Genomic DNA, 15,104 nt, shown 5'->3' with positions numbered 1-15,104 from the left:
TTTGGAGTACAGTGATAGGATTTATCAAGGTCACATGAATTTAATAGAAGTTTCAAAATGTTTTTTTTTTTTTTTTTTAGAAAATCCATGACATGAACTGGGAGGCCCGCAGTGAGCTGGCATGGAATGACCCTGTAGACATATTATAGTGAATAAGGAGATGAAATCAATGAATCAATACATAAATCAGTGCAGTTTTCTTCCTGTACACTTGTCATGTAAATCTATTTTTGTCCATTACATTTGGTTTCCTCTAAGAGAGAGGTCAGAGTGATGGATGGTTGATGCTTCAGTAGCACTTACACAACGTATCGCTTTTGATTTAAATTCCTAGTAAAAAGATTAAGCAGCATTTTCAGATTCATCCGTCTGGATTTATTTTGTTTTTCTAAATCTTCAATTTTCCGGCGAGTGTGGACGGGGGGTGAAAAAACGGAGAGAGTAGGATGCATTTTTAAATTAAGCTGCCTTAATGTGAATGAGGAGTCAGTCAGTAAACAGTCGGGGGGTTAATCCACCTCGATGGACTCGGTGCTCTCGTTTATCGGTTTACACTCGTTGGGAAGTCGCTGATGGCGGCTGAGCTGCGTCGCTTGTGTGAAGCTGCGGTCGCAACGCTCGCACCTGTCACACACATAAAGAAAGAGAAACATAGGAAACAGATAAGAAACAGCGATACGAGTCTGACACGAAGAGAAGGTCAGAAAACACAACACTGTTGAGGAAAAAAGAGGACTTTAAAAGCACAAACGCACGGACACAACCCTCAGATCTGTCAACACACATGTAGACACACACACACACACACACACACACACACACACACACACACACACACACACACACACACACACACACCTCCCTGTTAACTCTAATATCCAGTGACAGTATAAAGTGTGTGTGAGGCCCAGCGGAGCGGCAAGCTGTAATTGTTGCCCTGATCTTCACAACCTGACCGACAAATTACACACACACACACACACACACACACACACACACACACACACACACACACACACACACACACACACACACACACAAGATCTACCTGTCAATAATCTATCTAGTGGGCTGGGGAGGGTTTTCCCATCTCACAATCTCACACACACACACACACACAAACGCAAGAACAGACATGTCCAGGCCTGATAAAGCAGCGTCACTGTCACTTTCAATAGAAAGAGAGAAGAGAGGGAGCTTTTAGTCTGAGCTGGAGGGGGGTTAGGGGGCAGTTAAATGTATATAAATGTGAGTGTGTGCTGGACGGAGGGTGTGTGAGTGTGTGCGTGTGTGTGTGTGTGTGCAGGGGCTCTTCAAAGAGAAAGCTGTGTTGAAATATTGGACTTAGCAGCCCTGAAACAAGACTAACATGCTGTTGGATAGATAGGAGGAGGGGAAGGGAGGGGAGTGTTAGATAAGGAAGGAGAGACATTTTTGTGTATTGAAGCTCGGCCCTGTGTGGACTGGACAATGGAAAGCAGAAGCTCTTTAACTTGAGTTTTTTTGCTCATTAAATCTCAAAAACACAACGTCAACTATCATCGCTCTGTAGGAAATGGATGTGTCAACTTTTGTGTAAAAAAAGCAGGTTTGATTTTTGAGACGTGATTTGGTTTTTACTTTTATTTTAAATAATGATTTGAAGTTTCAATTTGTCCAGACATAAAACTGAATATCTCAGCGAATGCAACAATACAGCTCTTCTTTTCTACAGCAATTGTTGACAATAATAACATAAAATTGTTTACTTTAAAATCCTTTAAAAAAAAACGTATTTAAGTAGCCTGTGAGGCACAAATGATATTCACAAATCCATGTCAAACTTCACTAAAGTTGAATTCATAAGTTGGATCTAAAGTAGTTTAATTTTGGTGAATCTGGACGTGTAACTCTCTTTCTTTTAGATAAAGAATTGAAAAGATTTTTAAAACATTTACTTCACAAACATTTGGTTTTGCTTTACCAAAATCACAATGACAGAAACTGCAAGATATTCACATCAACTGATACTAATGGATGTTATTAACCATTCATGGATGCGCGAGGCACCTTGTAAACAGCAGTAATAATTACGGAGACACTTGTAGCAGATAGATCTTCCATTTCACTCTGTCTCATTCTGTACATTGTCTTACAGCCCCAGAACAACAAAACAGACCCCTGACTGAACTGAACTGCTCTGCCCTCGAGGTGCTCCTTCCTGCACCAATTCGTCTGTAAATCTACAAAACCACAACAGCTACGGACATCAAAGCTCCTCTGAAGCTTCTCCGTCACAGCAACTAATCCACCAGGACAGACACGAAGACCGTTCTCCAGCGGAACAAAGAGCCGAGCTGAAACAAGGCCGCTGCAGTCCGCTGGCTATCGACCTGCCAGTGTCTCTCACAGGCCGCTTCCTTCTTTTCTCAGCGGGGAAAAATAACTTTGAGCACTTTGTCCTGACAAAATGACAGAGGCGGCTTTAATCACTTTCCCTCAAGGATCAGTGAAGTTTCGCTTATCTTAATCTTCGTAATAAAAGGGGACAGAATGGGAAGTAAACAAGTAAAAATTGTGTTCGGTCATAGATTGATAGAACTGATAGGAACAGAAAGATGCAGGCGGACATGTATAAGAAGTTTCTGCTGTCAAAATTTACTGTCTTCAGGAAGCACTTCTAACAAACTGATCATATCTTACTACTAAATTCTACCCAGAATGTGATGAAACAGCAACTCATTCAATTTCCTTTGAGTGCGTATTTTTGCTATTCAGATATCAGTTATGTGAATTTGCTGCTTTCAGTGCTGAACCTACTGAGAATCAACTCCCAACTCTGTGGCCACAGACGACCTCTTTGAGCCGATAGTTTTGGTTCTCCAGCAACAGTTAGACTGTTTTCTTATTTTGTGCTCATCAGGTGGACACAAACACTCCAATGAGATTCTAATGTTGCTCTATGTCTGCTGGATGTAGATGTATGGACTTGTTCGCAGGTTGTTAGGCCTTACAGTACATCTTCCTAAGATGATGATAAATATTGAGAGGACTAACTGAAGCCCCACCATGGATCGAACTCAGCTCTGACCTGTCGAGGATGTGTTTCCTGCCAGGTAGGCCACTGCCATCGGGGAGTGCCGTTGCCATGAGGGGTTCCACATGAATGCCAGGGCCCAAAATGTTTCATTGGTGGTTTCATTTGTCATTCACTGACCTAAACTTGTCAAAAACTTTGCATCTGCAGTCCAAAAAGCACCCAGTGGCTTGCCAAGAAAAACACAAACGTTTACTTTTTTTCAGCTGTAAAATCCCAATGTCATTGTTAAAAATATATCCTGATTTTGGTATGTTTGTTTGGTATGCAACTATTGTTGCAGGTCAGGTTGATTTTTAAATACTCAACTGTGAACTGTGAAAGAAAAGAAAACTACTTCTGATATAATTTGTAAAAAGAATATTATACAAATAATGAGGACAAAGCTACTGGTAAGGGATCAGATCAGAAGCCATCAGCCAACAAAGGACTGACATTTCACTTTTCTCTCCGAGGCTGAGGTTAAGTACAGCAGGAAGCCAAAAGTTTAAGTTGTTGCAGTTTAAAGCAGTCTTGAACAAGCATGAAAGACAAAGTGCTTTAGGACAGCAGAGAAAACAGCAGCAGCAGTTTGACAGGCTCCACAGTCCAGCGAGTATCAGTGCTGAAAAGCTGCCGACCACACAGAATCCCTGCCTCCGTCTCCTCAGCGGGAAAATAAAGTTGAGCGTTTTCCTCCTGACAAAGTGACAGTGGCAGCTTTAATCTATTTGCTGCACCGTCCAAAAGGAGATAACTCCCCGAGGCCATCGATCCGCTAAAGATTTCTGACGCCCGTCCGTGATTGTCTTTGTCCCGCTCTGCCTCCACCGAGACTCTGAAGTGCTGATGAAAAGGTTCGGGGTTTCCTCCGATTGCTTATTAAGAACGCTGATTTGCTTTAACCGGATTTCTCGCCGGGCGCTTGTCGTTTCACTTTTTACATTGTGATCTCTTGTTCCTCCAAGCTCTTCCTCTCTCTCATTTTCTCACTCAATCTTCTCGCCCTTTTGCTCTCCACGTCAATGACCAGCTCGGATTTCTCTGATTGCTTATTAAGAACATTAATTTGTTTCCCCCCAGCTTTCCCCTGACGCTTGTCCTCTAGATTTCCCACAACTCAAATCCCTTATTTTGCTTTCTTCACTTTCTTTAATATCTCTTACACTTTCGCCCTTTCCCCTCTGTCAGCCTCCTGCCCCCAACCTGAATGCTGACCTCTGCGTCCACTGGGGGAATCTTTATTGTCCTCCGCTGCTGACGAGATGACAGCATGACAACAGCAGCTCCCAGAAATCCCTAATTGCAGTGTGGCTTGCCCTCTAATTACATCAGTCTTCACTGAGTAAAAAATGGAAATGAGCAGTCTCAGTGTGCAGAGATGTATTACCAGGCCGCTAACTGCTGTGATCGAGCAGCTTCTGTATTTACACTGAATGATGTGTGCTGAAGCGCTCCTCCACAGCGGCTCACGGCGAGCAAAACACAAAAACAGGCAGAGATTTTCCTCAGTGGTCAACATCACAGGAAGTTATTGGTAAGGAAAGCAAAGGTCAGAGGTCACAGCCGCCATGACAGCAGATGTAACAAAATATTCACACGTTACCAGAGGGATCATGAATAATGCAAGAGAGCTATAACAAGTAATAAGGTCCAAGAAAGCCTGTTTTTTTTCTGGCCCCCGTCCAAAAGCAAAATTGAACTATGATAAAATACAAAAGATTTCAGATTTGTATTTAGCGCAAGACAAAAAGGACTCGCAACACTAGTACACCAGAAGTACTGCAGAAGCCTCCTTAATGTTTTTTACTATCTGTGAATCTCAGTAAATTCAGAAAAAAAACCCTTTCTTCAGTAGAAATAATTAAGATGCCAGTCTTAACTTTTTCATAAGTGCATGAAAAGATTAATTAGGTTAACAAAAAAATTGAAAAGCAATTTAATTTATTGCAATATACAGAAATTTTTAAATCCTGTTTCCTCATCATGAATACTCTCCGTGCAGCCTGTAACCCTTTGAATTGATCAGTTGTTCACTGAGCTTTATATGTTAATGTGGGAGTGATACTGCATCTATCCGGCAGTAGAACCAAACTCAACAAGAACCCGAGAGCTTTTTTTTTTTATAAAACTGCCTTACATTATCATAACAATACCACAAAAACAAATCTGAGGAATAACCAGGAAGCTTGTTGCATAAGTGATTCTGCTCTACAGTGTAGTTTATGGTGAGGCTGTGTTGTATTTGGATTAATTGAAATGAAATACGTGGTTGTTTTCCTTCATCAAAACATGATTGTTAGAAAAAGTGACATCACGTGTTGCTAAGATGCCAGCAGGTGACAGCTAGGGTGTTGTAGTGATGAGGGTGTCAGCAGGTGGTTAAGAGGATGTCAGTAGGTGTTAGCTGGGTGTCATATGTGAGTGAAACTAGCCAGGCGGGAGGGAGCAGAAGGGTGGGTGGGTTGGATGGGTGGGGGTACTCACTGTTACTTACTTGAACGGCTTCTCCCCGGTGTGCGTGCGAATGTGGTTGTTGAGTGTTGTGGCGCCAGCGAACGCACGGCCGCAGTATCCACATTTGAAGGGTCGGTCGCTCGAGTGTGTCACCACGTGGTTCCTCAAATCTGATGGCTGAGAAAAGGACTGGGAGCAGTGGCCACACTGGTATGGTCTGAAGGGGAGACAGGTGAGAGTGTAAAGTGGGTGTGTATGTGCAGTTTATGCTCTTTCCAGGTCATGTGGTGGAGAGCTAGGCTTTGTGATGGAGGTTTCGGTGGAACCTGGAAGCTTCTTGAAGATGCTTTGCAAATTTTGACATTTCTGCTTTATTTGGTTCATGAATGCTCGTGGTACAATTGTGCGACCAGTTTCTTTGCAGTTCTTGGTTGTATACTGTAATTCTGTTACTCACAATTAAAAAAAGATTGTGATTGCCTTTTGTTAGAAGACTGAGATAATGAAAAGACACCTTTTCTGATAATCTGTACATCATAAGGTCACTGAAAAATCTGTATTATAGCTCTTATAGTATGTCTCTTTGCCGTTTGTGTGTTTAACAATCATTTATTTTATTTTCCTTCGTTCATGCACAATATGTGGTAAGCAGCACATGAATTAAGCAATGCGGTTAATTGTTTTTCATTGACACAAACTGCACTATTGACGACTTATTTACATGTGGTATTATCATGTGGGAATGCTGCGTTTCACTGGTACAACAAGAACATCTTAAAGAAAAAAATCATTCCTTCATTCCGTACAGGGAATTTTTTTCTTATGATACTTGATATGTTTTTCTTAATTATTCTCAGACTGCTGTTGCTCCATTTCTCCGACTCCGACGCTTTCTTCAAGTTTTGCTCTTTTTCAAATTGAGAATTGTTCGGCTTGAAATTGTTCATTGTTGTGCAGATTGTAAAGTCCTACAGATGAACTTGTGATTTTGCACTATATAAAGTTGACTTCACAGACAAACATGAGATGCAAATGATCACATAAACATACAGAATGCAAACACACATACACAGAAAAGCATGTCTGCAAACAAACACAGCTAATCACACAAATAAACCCATCAAACACATAGTGGGATACAAACTTGCGTGGGAACACAGAAATAGATAGAGAGGGATGAGGCAAGTAACCGTAATGTAAGGTCTGGAAATACAGATAGCCTACACACACACACACACACACACACACACACACACACACACACGAACACAGGGCAGTGGAGTCGGACACAGCTCTTGTAACCATGGCAGCATGACCCTCATCAACAATGCAGGCCGAGATCATGACTGGACCATCTATCACCGTGTGTGTCTGTGTGTCTGTGTGTGTGTAGTTGGAGAGTGAGATAGAGACAGTAACAGAACAAGAAAAGAAGATAAAGATAGATATAAAGAGATTGTGTGTGCATTACGTGTGTGTGTGTGTGTGTGTGTGTGTGTGTGTGTGTGTGTGTTCGGCCCGAATGCAAGCTCACAGTGGGAGAGATTCAGACTGGGGAAAAAACAAGACACAAACAATAGCTGTGTGTCTGCTAATAGTGTCCTGCTTCCATACAGCAGCAGCAGATCTAATCTTACACTGTTTCTATTTATTTAGCTGAACACACAGTCTCCTGCTACCATTATCTGGTTATTTTGTTTCAACTTACAGGACACTTCCAGTGTGATCGCACTCTTTGCTTGTGTCTTGCAACCCCTCTCTGTTTCCCATCATTTTTCCTGCCTCTAACCTGTTTACAGATATAAGAAGGGATAAATCTAGGGTAAATACTTTTTGTACTGAGCTCAAATATCTAGAGATTATTTTATTGGTTGCTACGACCACTTTCCAAAGAGAGCATTAAAGGAAGGATTTAATACAATTAAAGGTCCACTATGTAATTTGGGGAAATACATTTTAATCAAAAGAGAAGGATCTTCTTTGACTGTTCTGTTATGCCTAAACAAATTAAATAAACAAACTCTCTTCGTTATTATGACTGAATAAACTGAATAAACAAACTGACCTTAAAGGACAACACAGTTTCATACTGTTTTACTTTGTTTATATTTGGCGGACCCTGCCACCTTTCTAGCTTCAGACAGTGTTCTGGGGACCTCATTTTCCTCTGAGAACAGCTTCAGTTATGGAAAAAAAATAAAAATCTATGTTTTCTGTTTTGTTTAAGTACCTCATTAATAATGTAAATATGAAAAAAAACAATGAGTTTTAATTTCTTCTGCGCAACTTTTATGTGCCATTCAAAAACACAATACTGTTAATAAAAACCACAAACTTGAAAGAAAAAGATTGTGTTAATGAGCCTTATTCAACAAAAATGAAGGTCTTTTAAAGGTTAATCCTTTTTTTTTGCAGACAAAATATTATTCTTTATAATGTTTTATTCCCTGTTTTTCCTCATTTTTAAAAATGTATTTAAACCACGTGTTTTTCCCCACTACAGCATTTAAACCATACAATCCTGCTATACACAGCTCTAATCACTTTATTCCACATGGTGTAGGTAGGAATGTCTTCCTCTGTATATTACGTACAGGGCACGTATATCCCTCAGAGACATACTGTATATATACACACAAACAAGTCTTCACTGCACCTTGTTTATCAGCATGCATCACTGTGCTCTGTATTACCATGTTAGTTAAAATGTCTCTGCGGTGATGTGGCCAGGACAAAGTCCCATGTGCTGCCTGTAGTCAGAAAATAAAGTGATTCTTATTCTGAAACCAATAAGACAAAACTCTGACATCAGTACCTTACAAATAGGTAAACACCCCAGAACTAGAATAAAACAAATAGACCAACATCTTCACCGCTCCAATAAATCACAAACACCTACTGTACCCTGCGAGGATGTAGAGAGAACACACACAAACGAACACACTCACAGAGGAAAGTAATAAGAGTAAAATAGTGTAATATAAAATCGAAAAATTCTCACTTGCAGTTTTCCACATAAAAGGCGTCTCGCCGTGGGGGTCGGTTCATTTATCAGCCGGCTGGTCTATAAGTTCACGCCTCAGTGGGCCGCACCACTATTTATTAGGTGGGTTTTCTATGAAGAGCTGCATTGATTGTGAATAGTTTAAGTTGATGAATGTGTGGATATTATTTATTAAGGCAGCAGGCCGGGAGATTAATGCCCGGTTATTGTTTATTACAGTGGAGAGAGAAGGAGGAGGAGGTGAAGCATAAACACCTCCATCACACACACGCACAGACACACACAGGTATGTATACGGCAGCCAAATATTTGCACACACAAGCACATGTAAATATGTGAATGAGGAAAATCTGCACACAATCACACATATGCATGAATTACCACACACATGGTCATTTGTATAGGAGCTCAACATGAGCCTCATATATTCTGAACCGAAGACTAATTCACTGAACTTAGACCCAATTTCTAGGTTTAGTCCTATTTTCAAATGTATAACAACAGATGTTACAACCGAGGATTTAAAGCCCTCTCCGTTTTGTGTCGGTTGTAGCGTGCAGCTACATGAAACTGAGCAGCATCTCTCTCGGTGCCTGTTAGCCTCATAGTTATTCAGTCTGACGGTGTTACAGTCTGTTGACAGCACAGACAGCCACATATGTTCAGAGTCAACACAGCGACAGGCTTACAAAAATACAAAATAGATGCTTCGATTTGGTTCACAGATAAACTAATAATACTTGGTTTGGACGGGCGATGAGAGTCGAACCGGCTGCCATGTTGTTCCCACTTAGCCTTGCCTCCATGTGTGTGTGTGTGTGATCTATAAAATTAGTCATTTTCAACACGTCTGTGAAATTCAGTTCGGGACAATAAACCTTGTGTCGCCTTTCAACGCAACATGTGGTAACAACAACAGAGCCGGTGTCAACGTGTCGCTGTGTCCGCACCTTTAACACACGAGCCGATGAAAGAGACAGGCTGTGTGTGTGTGAGAGAGCCAGACTGCATGCCAACCAGCTCCTCACTGCTCCAGTTATTAAGACTACATGGGAATGAAGTTTCTTGGCACTCACACTCGTTTTCATTTCATCAGAGGGAGGTCAGAGGGCAAGAAGGTGGTCATGAGTGGGGACAGCAGGGGGTGTAGTCGTTGCAGAGTTTAAATGGGTTGCCCACTGAATGAAGGAGAATAAGCCCCCGAAAAATACTCCAACAAGACGTCTGTATCCGAATATTCAATCAGATCACTATAAAACAAGATAGGGCAGATCATTTTCGTGTGACTTCATAATTAAATGAAGCTGAGGTGTTGCAGTTTACGCGGTATGTGTCTCAGCCCTCCAGCCGCTGTCATGCCCCTGTTCATTTTCCTTTTTGTCAACCATTTTGAAACCTTTATGATTTATATTTAACAGAAATCATTCACATTACTGTCCTAAATGTTATCTCATAAAAAAAGTGACAAACCTCCAAGATGCTGCGATCATTTCAATTGTTTCACACAAATCAACTTGTTAGATTAACTTTGTAGAAACAACAGTCATTATCTTGATACTAAAAAGTAATTTGACTTGTCTTGCCTTGTTTCAAGACACTGACACGTTTCTAGCTCAATTTAATATCACGAAAGCCAGTAAAAACATAAAACTAAAATCGTATTATTTTTCATTCTAAATGAGTCCAAACATATAACCGATGAGCCACACAATCCAAAAAATATCATTTTCCTCTGTAGCTGTTTGGCTCTGTGATGATAAATGCAAGCTGTCACTGAGAGTAGCAGCAGCAGAAATTATAGGTTGAATGAAACAAAGTAAAACAGAAACCAAAACCTCAGCGGATCACTAAATAACGCGATAAGCATCATAGACAAGTACATTGTCACATGGAGGTAAAAACGATTCTTAGCGAGAAGAGATTTTCAGCTTTCAAGTTGATTTCAGACCTCTGTGACAAAGTGAATCTCTCTCTCTGTGTTTGTGTGTGTGTGTGTGTGTGTGTGTGTGTGTGTGTGTGTGTTTGCAGCATGCAGTGATGCAAAGTGAAGTGTGTTGATTGACCCGTATGGAGTCGGTCTAATCCATATGGAGTTATATCTGCGCTGTGAGGATGACTCCTCTGTCCGCCTCGTATGAAGACATCATTCCCCCGAGACCAGCAGCTATAAATCACTGCTCCCGCCTCGTCAATACACAATCGATGGCTCTCTGAACACACGCACACACACTGTACGTATGTGAGCAGACATGCGCACATCCGAGCACAAATGAAATCACTGGTAAACCCCCATACAAACACATTAAACTCCTTCGGCTTCCTCTCACTGTGTTGTTTCCACCACCATCCATCTCTCTTTTTGTTTCTCTTTGACTGTATTGACTATCCTCTCATCATCCAGTTGAACTCATCAAATCAGCCGAGAGCAAAAAGCAAGCGAACAGCCAATATGGTGTCATCACAGACAGCCCTGTGTTTTGTTTTTCGTGTAAACCTTTTCATCAATTGATGTATTCCAAGGAACACTGTACACTTACTGACTACTGCTCATCATTGTTTTCTTGTTGCATCCACTGAGAGTGCACTGTGACCAGCTGTATTCAACCTCTGCAGTGTTTGGTACTTTAGTACAGCTTAATTTCACATGTGAAGAGTCCTGTGGCACCAAATGAAGGTGCTGGGGTGCATTTCTCAGACTCCTAACAACTGTAATCAGACCCAGCTGCAGTAAATTCAAACAAAAGACAACAGATGACATCTGATAGCCAGCTAGAAGCCAGTTGCTCATGTTTTAAAAATCAAGTGCCACAACATTAAAACTAAATAAATAGATTGAATAAAAGAAAAAAACAAGCAAATAAAACAAAATCCATTGTGTTTAACAAAAGTTATAGCAAATAAAAACACAAAAAAGTCAAATTTACATGACTACAGACCTCCACTGGAACATGTTAAAATCCACCCGTATGCAGACGCATATGAGGTTTTTTATTATAGTGGCAACATGACGGATACAAATAGACTTTGAATGAATTTCTACAAGCCCGTCCATCACAGTGATGGATCATTATTAGGCACTCCTGCGGCTACACACTGAAAAAAAGAATAAAGTAATTTCTCAACACATCTGTGTGTCCAGCAGGGACAACACACATCTGTGTTAGTGTTTAATGCAAATATGTCCTCACTGTTGGGTGATAAATCTCCTAAATGTCAACTGTTTAGCAACATAGAGAAACAGCCCTGTTTTAGGCTGACATGCAAACATTTTGAGTTAATTGTGTTATTGTGAATGTTCTCAGCTCATAGAGCAGCCGGGGAGCCTTGAAGATTTGTGTTTTATTGAGCTCTACGTGAACACGGCTCCGTCAGAAGCTATTGATACCTTTGATTACCTATGATGCTCCTCTTACCTCAAAACTACCAGTGAGTTAAGCGGTTAACCCAGCAGAGAGAAACTCAACTAAAATCATTTAACAGTCTCTGAGAGAGACGAATGGACGTCATTCACACCGTCTTAACTTCTTCAGATTTGATGCAGTCTGCTAACCTGTCAAACTTTTGGCCAACAAGTGACTTAATACATCTGCTGTCACTTGGAAGTCACTTTTTTATGTACGTGACATCAATTATTTTATCTAATGTCAAAAATGACTCTTTTCTTAGGGGGAACCAAACTGAACCAAGTTCAAAATATACTACAAAAAGTAGATCATCAGAGTGGATCACTGAGGGCTAACGTGCCTCAACTAAAATCCTTTGACAGACTGACATGAATGAAAACTGGCAAATTATGATTGTAGAGATACAATGATGAAAGTCAAACTTTGGTGTCATAACTGCTTTATCTGCACCAATTAACAGAATTCAACCACAAATTGAAAGTGATATTTTAATTGTCAATGTGTAACTGGAGTTAAATAGTAGTTGGAGAGTTTACTGTAGATGTTACTTAGCAGGTGAGCCAGTCTGGAGTTCAAAGGTTTAGGTGGAAAACGCTGATCTCAACACTAAATGCGCTAAAATTGTTGGTATTCTGAAGGAACCTCATGTCTGCAACGTTTTGCACCTTTTCATAGTTATTTTTCTCCTTTCCATGAGGTCTAGGAAGGCCGAGGACATTGTGTAGAAAATGCACATTATTTTTATCACAAATGTAACTTTTAATTGAGTCATGTTCTGTCAGGCTTCATTCTAATTGCCTTCATTGTTATTTCATCCAAATAAGCCAAAAGTTGGAGGTAAAGCAGGAGCCCTCCTGAAGAATATTTTACTTCTGTTTAAGCAAATAACGTTGCATTTATCCCCGCCAGAAACCACTGTTCTGTCATCCTCATACGTGTATACAATAGTCATATAAATAGTCAATAGTCAATAAAAATGTGCAAAATCTGCATCTGAATCAAAATCTCTTATTATTCTGTATGTTCTCAGAGTAAAAGCTACACCGAACATTACTTGTAAGTCAGTTGAGTCATCGTTACGTGAAATTATTACCATGAAAATGAAGGGTCATTGGGGAAAACCTCTTGCCTTGTCAATTATCTCAGCTCAGGGTTCTTCAGATTTTCCAGTGATGGAGTCAAACATTGAACGTACCCCATTACTCATGTAGGATTATTGTCGTTCTTACCTGAGAAACGGAGAAAGTTAAATGTTTAACATATCACTGGAAAAAAAAAACACAGAACCGTGTGTTGCGGACAAATCATTGACAAGGCATTGCTTGATGGTAAAAACACACGACAAAATGAACATTTAATTCCTATATAAAGTCAAGTCTACGCTGATACACACTTTCAATCAGCTGTAAACTGTCTGTCCTTTGATATACAAGTGTGATTATTTCCATATACACAACATGCTTGATTCATAAACAGCATCAGCCACCAGAATGAGACCTGAATTGCGAACACTTGAGATCAAAGTGCTTAGCAGAAATAGCCCATTTTCAGAAAGCACTAATGACTCTTCTAAACACCAGTGCTGTAAACACATCAATCATAAACGCAGTTATTAATTTCATTCATTGCTGCGGTTTATACCACGTTGCTTTTGTAGTACGCATGTCAAACCTGTAAGTGGAAACGCAGCGCATTTCTGTTATGATTTTTTTCCTGATTCATCACTCATCGCTATCACCAAACTTAAACAGTATCCTGCATCCCGACACCAGCTTGAAACTGAATCGAAAGACCTTCCAAGGCCTCATTGACATAAACAAACTGCTCCTCTGATGATGGATTTTGTTGAAATGACACACAGGGGGAAAAAATGACACGGAAGACGAAAAAGTTCAGAAAAAGAAACACTCAGCAGAAAAAAAACAAACCTGAAAGAGATGGAGCTGAGAGGAGTTGTGTGCTGTTTTTTTTAAGCTGATATAAAGAGCCATCAGTCTTCAGCTCCAAATGTTCCCATCAAGTAAACATCAATAAATATGTATGAAGGGAGAGGGAGAGGGGGAATGAGAGGGGGGAGAGAAGCGTTAAGAAATCAGGAAGGGAAAGAGAGAAAAGCAAACAGTGGAAACACCATAATCCCTATACTGGTTTAATGTTTGCAGACTGAAACCTGCGTCTTCAATGACAATACAGATAAGATAGATAATTGGAGTAATAAAAACAAATATAAAGAGTGGGTTAGTATAATAACAGCTTAAATGTTCCTTGGTATGGTGTTCAACCACCTAAAAGACCCCTAAAGCCTCCTTAAAGAGATAGTTCGGGTCTTTTGATGTGGGGTTGTATGAGGTACTTATTCTTAATGTAAATGTAAAGCTCCAAAAATGCTCAAATTATAGCGTACACTTAAACAGATATATATTTTTTTTAGGTGGGCCTACTTTTAGGTGGCTAAACTGGTTTTGCTGTCCGTACCGCTCCACACTGCTTCTCCACACAGGGGGAGAGCTAATGGTCATCTACTGCAGGTAATACACTCACGAGGGATAAGTACCTCATACAACCCCAGAGCAAAAGACCCGAACTATCCCTTTACGGACAATAAGAACCACCTTGAGGTAATCTAGTAATTTCAGAGTGACAACAAAAACCACCTAAAGGACTTCTACAGTACAAGCTCCTCTCAATGACCATCAGAACCACCTAAAAGACCTGTAGAACTTCCTCAGTTACTGCCTGCCTCCTAAAGGTGCTCCCGAATGATCACAAGAACCACCTTAATGACTCCTCAATGACTGCCACAACCTCCGAAAGGACAACTACAACTCTATACAGGACTCCAAGTCCCTCTACAATGACTATAAGAAGCTCCGAAACCGCCACTATGGTACTCCTCCAGGAAAACACCTTATCAATTTAAGACGACTTTAGGACCCTCTCAAGGGCCACCGGAACCACCTACAGGACCCCTAGGACCTCCTAATTCTGTTGCTTCTTTACAGATGACACAAACTTAAGACTAACATACAAAGAGTCTGAGATAAAGGAGCTTTTGACAGCTTATGGTTTAGTGTCATGGGAGCCGTGGTTGTTGAATGCTTGCAAAAAAAATTGGCAGGACTTCAGGTTTTAATATGGGCAGAGAGATGCTGTGATGGGCATACTGGTCTAACTCCAGTCCAGA

The 15,104-nt window shown here is 40.5% G+C and overlaps 1 protein-coding gene across 1 annotated transcript in view; it reads right to left on the bottom strand.

The window, feature by feature from the left end:
* Positions 1–424: 424 nt before the first annotated feature.
* prdm6 (PR domain containing 6) overlaps positions 425–15,104 on the bottom strand; it is an 81,907-nt gene continuing 67,227 nt past the window's right edge. The window contains exons 7-8 of the mRNA XM_073465412.1: positions 5,553–5,729; positions 425–624 (exon numbers count right to left, since the gene is read on the bottom strand). Of these exons, the coding sequence (XP_073321513.1) occupies positions 510–624; positions 5,553–5,729 (292 nt within the window). The 3' untranslated portion in view covers positions 425–509. The remainder of the gene's footprint in view (positions 625–5,552; positions 5,730–15,104) is intronic.

Source organism: Pagrus major, chromosome 5 (genome assembly GCF_040436345.1).
Source record: "Pagrus major chromosome 5, Pma_NU_1.0".
Classification (NCBI taxonomy): Eukaryota; Metazoa; Chordata; class Actinopteri; order Spariformes; family Sparidae; genus Pagrus; species Pagrus major.
Note: the sequence above shows the minus strand (reverse complement) of the source record. Positions and strands in the feature narration are given on the sequence as shown.